Source organism: Notothenia coriiceps, unplaced genomic scaffold, assembly GCF_000735185.1.
Source record: "Notothenia coriiceps isolate Sejong01 unplaced genomic scaffold, NC01 NC01_scaffold00017396, whole genome shotgun sequence".
In the NCBI taxonomy this organism is placed as follows: domain Eukaryota; kingdom Metazoa; phylum Chordata; class Actinopteri; order Perciformes; family Nototheniidae; genus Notothenia; species Notothenia coriiceps.
Window position 1 is genome coordinate 38,631 of NW_011350097.1, and position 6,795 is coordinate 45,425.

Genomic DNA, 6,795 nt, shown 5'->3' on the forward strand with positions numbered 1-6,795 from the left:
TATGTTTAAAACATAAAAATAAAAAGGTTTAAAAAAGTTATTGTTTAATGTTTTAAGGAGGTGACGCTACTCAGCCAATCAAATCGGTGCAGTCAGCAGGATAGATTAAAACACAGAGACGAGACAAGAGGAGAGAAGCAGTCGGAGTAATTTCAAATGGCGGAAGGTAGACAGCGAAAACAGAGCATTTAATTACATTTTCTCTTACTGGACCTCTTTGAAATGCAATTCAATACCCCTGCATTATAGCAACAATAATAATAATAACAGCAATAATAATTGGGAGGGGGGGCGCGGCTGTTCTTATGTTCTCTGAGGGGAGGCTCACCTACCCACACTTTGAAAACCCCTGAGCTAAGAGATTACGGTTGTCATCACATTCACTACATGTATGCAAGTCAAGTTGTTGCACAAAGAAGCCCTTCAAAAGAACATGGCCCACTTCACCACTAATTGCGTGTGCAAATTGCCTGCTTGAGCTGTGGAGCGAATGCAACACGGCTGGCACTGTTATACCCTGAATGCTCTTAATGATTGGAGAGCTCTCTAATCTGATGGAGAGGACTCTGTAGTGATGCTGCTGTTAATTAATGTGCTGTGCTTCAATTTGACTGCACATGTGTAATGTATTTCTGCAACAACAAACATACAATTAATTAAACAAATGTCTATTCTTTTCACGTTACACTGTTCCCACAATCACCAACTCTGGTTAGAGAGTTTGAAAAAAAACAAAAGTCACCACCATAACTGCTTTGTATTCTTTACTATGCTTCCTAGCATGTTGGACATAGCAACTGAAAGGCACACTCATCTACTGGCAATCAGAAAGTTGGGTTTTTTGCGAGTTTCCGCTTTTAAAAAGATTATGCTAATTTCTGTGGTAAAAAGGGGGATCGGCTTCATTTGTATGCCTCTCGATAAACTCTATATAACTCTCAATAAAATAAAGAGTGGCTTTGTTTTTACAAATGTAAACTGAGGCATATCCCTGCTAGGTCTGGGCACAGACCTCAGCACCACCACGCAGTCGGGCGACCTTCCTCCAAAGGAGCGCGAGAGGGACCGCGGCCGGACCAAGGACCGTCGCCACCACCATCACCACCATCACCATCACAGCTCCATGGACAAGGAGCGCTACGGCCCTGAAAGACACGACTACCCCCCCAGGCACCCCCAGGACCGCCACTGGTCCCGCTCCCCCAGCGAGGGGCCGGAAGGACGAGGACACAGACAGGTGGGCTCCAAAGACACCGAGGTTAATGCCAAGATTAGGGACAGCTTCTCAGTTCTGTCCAACACTGTCTGTTACTGTTCCTTCTTCTTCATTTCTATATTTGTAGAGTTTCTTATATAACGTGTGTAAGTGTATGCAGGTTGGATAAAGACCCAAATAGCCTTGAGATGTTCTGTACTGTCGTTAAGTCAATCTTGAAGTCACAGTAGCATTTCTTTAGTTAAGATCACGCTACATGATTTCAAAGTTGTCAGATTGCTGTATTGTCCAAATTACACAATTAGCTTTCTTGAAGTCATTGTGGTTTTCACACAACATGACCAACCTGCAACCCAACGGTCAAATTACATGATCTTTAACCCGGAGAAATTCCAGATGAGTATTCTAACATCTATTCTCCAAAAATTCATGTACGTCCGGTATCGGGCAATCCATAAAGTTATTCGGCCGATCCCTACTTCAGGTTTCCTTTCCAACCAAAGTCTTGCGATCCATTTGGCTTTCTCTCCCTCTTGAGCAAGTCAAGGAAGTCGTGCAGTGTGAACTAGCCGTCAGGTATTAAAATAAAAAGATCGATATGTTTCTTGCAAATCAAATGCAAGAATCAGCTGTGTTTGTTTTACACTAGATCAACAATGTAAGGTTTGAATTCCAATATAGCACCTGCTACAACGACTCTTTATTATCGAGTAAAAGTTCACGAAGAGTCACACACCTACTTATGGATATCAATTTCTCCTTTTTGTGTTACGCTTTTTTTCTTTATCACTGTTTCTCTTTCTGTCCATTTTTCTCAACGTGACGTGTGGCTTCTTGATGTCAATTATTTGCCTCATCAATGTTTTTGAATGATTTTCAATGGTGTTCTATCTATCTATATATCTATCTATCTACCCTAACTGCCTACCTACCTTTCTATATATCTACCCTACCTACCTACCTGCCTACCTACCTACCTACCTACCTACCTACCTGCCTACCTACCTACCTCCTACCTACCTACCTACCTACCTACCTACCTACCTACCTACCTACCTACCTGCCTACCTACCTGCCTACCTACCTACCTACCTACCTACCTACCTACCTACCTACCTACTTACCTATCTACCTACCTACCTACCTACCTACTTACCTCCATACCTACCTCCTCTCTGCTCTACTCTGGTCTCTGTTGTTGTTGTTGTTGTTGTTGTTGTTGTTGTTGTGGTGGTGGTGGTGCGTTTTGATTTTCCTTGTTTACATTTTGCTGTAGGGCAGTAGTTCGGTGAGCGGCAGCCCGGTCCCCTCGACCTCGGGGACCAGCACTCCGCGGAGAGGCCGTCGCCAGCTGCCCCAGACCCCAGCTGTCCCCCGTCCACATGTAACCTACTCCCCCGCCGTCCGCAAGGCCAGCTACGGCCCCCCAGGTCCGGGCCGACTGCGCTCGCCCTCCCCCCGACACTTCTCCCCTCCAGACCACGAGAGAGGCTATCACCATCGACCCCCGTCACGCCAAGCGTCTCCCCAGCACGGGGGGTCCTCATCCCTGCACGGTTCCCCGCGTTCCCCCAGGCACCAGTCCCCGCGCTCGCCTCTCCACGGCTCCCCCAGGTCCCCTCACCGAGGCCGTTGGAGCGGGGGTCCGCCCGGGGACAGCCTGGAGGGCGACGGGCCCTTCTATGAGCGCGACTACGAGTACGAGCGGCACCACGAGCCCCCTGCCTACGAGCAAAGTCTCTCTCATGGCAACCCCCACCCACATGGGGGAAACCCTCACCCACGCTCACCTAGGACTGCCCACCATGGGCCCCCTCAGCCCCCTCACCCGCATCCACGTAGGGTGCCCAATGGTTACCGCTCATCCTCACCCTCCCCACATAGGCGGGGGCCACCCGGGGTGCCACCACATCCACACCAACGGCCCCCCCATGCTCGAGGGCCCCGCAAGGGCTTGCATGAACCTTATAGTGAGACGGACGAGGATGACTGGTGCTAGCAACCACAGGGCGCGAGGGATGAGGGCAGGAGAGGAGAAGAATAGCAGCCTCCGGTGCTCTGGCCTTGGATATGTAGACTTTTAAAAAAGCAGAGGGGGTGAAAATATGAATGGGGGTTGGACACCCTCTACCTTCACCCTTCGGACTCTAAATGAGAAAAAAAAGGGCGGGGCGAGGGGGATGGAGGTTGCTGCAAAAAGCCTTTTTACAGATTTTCTGTAAGACTCATTTCAGTGACAGAGCAGCACATGGATGAAATGAAAAAGAGACAGCCAAGACAGCTAGGGCGAGGCCCGGGCACAGTTTACCTCTCTCCTTCTCAGAACTACACTTCCCAGATTTCTATGCTTGACCAGCAAGGCCAGGCTGCAGAAGGAAAAGAAAGTTGTGGGAACAAAAAAGCGAAGGAGGAGCATATAAAAAGGTCAGGGATGATCACGGTTTATGAGCCCTAACAGGGCTTCTCCCAGACTGTCGCCTGATTGGTTAGTTTCGTCAGATGTGTGCTATCTGTCGCTGGCCAGTCTGCTAAATGTAAAAGCCTGAAAATTAGTCCACTGCTTTGAGTTTGCTCCTCGAACAGATATGTTTAAAGAAAAATAAATTAACAAAAAGCCAGGACCCCCTAACCCTTACATGCCAAGCTATGCCTCCAGAAAATCAAACTTGAACAATGAAGAACAAAATCAAACTTTACATGACAAACAATGAAAAGAAAAAAAGGGAGAACAACCACTTTATCTTTGACCTTTTTCCTTTCCAAGGGACAGAACCAGGAAGCTCCGCCTATACTGCAAAAACCAGCCAATCACAGCGCTGGCTGATATTTGATGAGTTTTATCATCTCTGTTTACTGTTAAAGACTCACTTAATGCTGACGGAGCTGGTGTGACATCACTTCCTGTTCGCCAGTGGTGATAGTGGAGGGGGGTGGGGCACGTGTGGGCTCACTTCCTTTTCGAGTGCGCAATTGGGGGGGTGGGCTCAGATAACTTGAGAAGGTAGTCGGACACTTCGTCAAGCCCCTTCCTCCTCAGTTACACGACCTGGTGCAAAGGTGAGGGATGACCTGACAGGAAATTACATCACACGTTGAAAAGGGCGGAGGAGAGGAGAGGAGGGATGGGGAAAAAGACGTATTTCTTCAGTATTTCTTCTATCGATTACTTCTCCTTCTTGTTCTTCTTCGGACATTGGAGCTTGGTTCTTCTGTTGCATTCGCTCAACCTCCTTTGATCTTTTTCGGAGTCCAACATTTGATGGAAACCTGCATGATTGATTAAGTACATACTAGAGAGGAAATCTAACTGGTGTGGGTGGGACCTGGGGGCTTTATAGGAAACTTTGCATTTAAGTTTACAAAAGAAGTCCTCGTCTTTCAGACACTCTTTCTCTATTTTACATCTCAAATGGGACTTACGGTTTGACAGTCGGCCATTTTGTTTGAGTTTTCTGCCGACACTGTTCGAGATCTATGTGTCAACAACCTGTAAAAAGACTGGAAGACCTGCAGGATCACATTCCTGTTTTCTGCTTGAGAAACAAGAGGGAGAAAGAGTGGAGAGAAGCGGACTCCTACCACACTTGATTTATTATTGTTAATGATGATAGTCTTATGAATAATGATATCAATGTCAATGCAAAATGATGATGACAATGATGATGATGATGATGATGATGATACTGATGATTGATTGTTGATTGATTGATTGATTGATGGAACTGTTGCTGTAGATTTGTTGTCCTGTTATTTGGAGTTTAAGTATGCTATGTCCATCTTGTTTACATCCGTTATGTTTTTTATCCCCCCGTTCAATCACGTTTACCGGGTTCCTAATGCTTTGGGGCAAGGATGGCTTGGGAACATCCACTTTGCAGCGCTGCGTGTTGTAACGCAACTCTTAAGATACACTCTCTCTACACAATGGTGAAGGTAGAAGTCAGGGGAGCTTCAGTACCTGACATGCAAAGATGTGTGGGGTTCGTACTCTTGTCAAGCCAACCCAAAGATCAAGAATTCAATTTTCAAAGGGTGGGGTAGACCGGATCAATGAGAATGTGGAAGAGTTTGTGTTTTACATTGCAGAGGTTTCAGACCAACCTGAAGTTAAAGTTCTACCAAGGTTGAATTCTTCCACTAGCAGCCAAAATCTAGAATCTCAACCTTTTCCCTCTGTCTGGCTCTGTCATTTTGTAGTGCGATCAGTTGCCGGCAGTGACAGCACAGTATTGGTGGTACAATGTTGGTGTCAGTATTAGGTAGGTGTTGTTCTCTATGTTTGCCACCAGGGGGCAGTTATCAGCGCACATTATCCGCCCTGCCTTCCCCCTCTACAGGACAGCCTCCAGGCCACATTCTGTTTTCTAGACCTGGACTGAAAACCTCTACGTATACCTGTCTCTTATATCTTTGTAAGATATATAGACGAAGTCCAGTCGCAGTCAGGAAACATGGATGTAGCCTGAGAGACGCCATATCTGTCCGTTTGTCGGCCCGTCCTTCTGTCTGCCTGTCTGTGCCAATGCTGACGACCCCTCCCTCCCCCAACCCCTTCTCTCAGGTCTGGATAACCAGAGAACAGTCACCAAAATCCCCAATCCAATCATATGAGGTTGTAGCAAAGCTGAAACCTCTTCTGCCAAAACCCACTACAGTATCCGCCAACCTCTCTTTCCTCATCTACCTTTTTCTTTTTCTGTCCATTTGCTTTGACATCTGTTCTTTCAGCTTGCCAGAAAGCGACACTGAAGACACTAAAGGCATTACAAGACAGAAACACTTATAGGACTTCTATTGTCATCCTTATTTTTATGAGGGAAAATAATTATTGAGTATTCAATAACTCTTAAGACAAGATGATAAAGTATAGATAAATATATAGATGATCAAGTACGTATAAATCTAGATATAAACCAGTAGATGTAGTTATAGATAACAGACAGAGTATAATTAGAGTTTCAGATATTTATTTATTTTGCATACCGTTCATGCTCATGACACGGTTGACGATCTAGCTACTCTTGGAACCTCGCACTGTTTTCTTCGCAGTCGCATAAGCCAGAAGACAAACCCCAGTCCACGTGTTTTGACACTATGCAGACCTCATAAGCATCCTCATGGTATTATTTCGGAGGAAACCCTGCAACAATACGGTACTGTAGAACGGATTAACGAATCTAATCGTAAAGATCGACACCTCGTTTGCACACGTCTCTTGACATCACACAGTGAAACCCCTTTTGTCACCTTTTCCCTCATCTTTTTCTCTCCTCTCCCGAAATGTGTTGCCTCCAGGCCTAGTAGTTGAGCATAGCGTAGTGAAGATGGGGATAGGGGGGTTTTCTTTTCGTTGATTTGATTGGCGGGAGTCGAGGGGGCGCAAATACATAACCCCTCTGCCCACACCTTCTATTAAGTAAGGTTACGACAGGTGGGGACGTTTTCCTCAAAACCCCTACAGAGCCACAGTGCCTTCTGTATCAGAGTCACATTTGTCACTCCCCATTCTCCTCGCCCTTAGTACCCCCCCTTTACCCTCTGTAGTAGTTGACATCAACCACACTACGCCTTAAAGAGTC

General features: G+C 46.3%; 1 protein-coding gene across 6 annotated transcripts in view; it reads left to right on the forward strand.

Annotated features, from left to right (window-relative positions):
- LOC104950333 (voltage-dependent P/Q-type calcium channel subunit alpha-1A-like) overlaps positions 1-6,380 on the forward strand; it is a 36,554-nt gene extending 30,174 nt beyond the window's left edge. For 4 of the 6 annotated variants that reach the window (XM_010776832.1, XM_010776838.1, XM_010776837.1 and 1 more), the window contains 2 exons: positions 999-1,258; positions 2,493-6,380. In XM_010776832.1, coding sequence (XP_010775134.1) covers positions 999-1,258; positions 2,493-3,215 — 983 coding nt within the window. In that variant the 3' untranslated portion in view covers positions 3,216-6,380. The remainder of the gene's footprint in view (positions 1-998; positions 1,259-2,492) is intronic. The other 2 variants (XM_010776835.1, XM_010776834.1) reach the window with 2 other exon arrangements.
- The last annotated feature ends 415 nt before the right edge of the window (positions 6,381-6,795 follow it).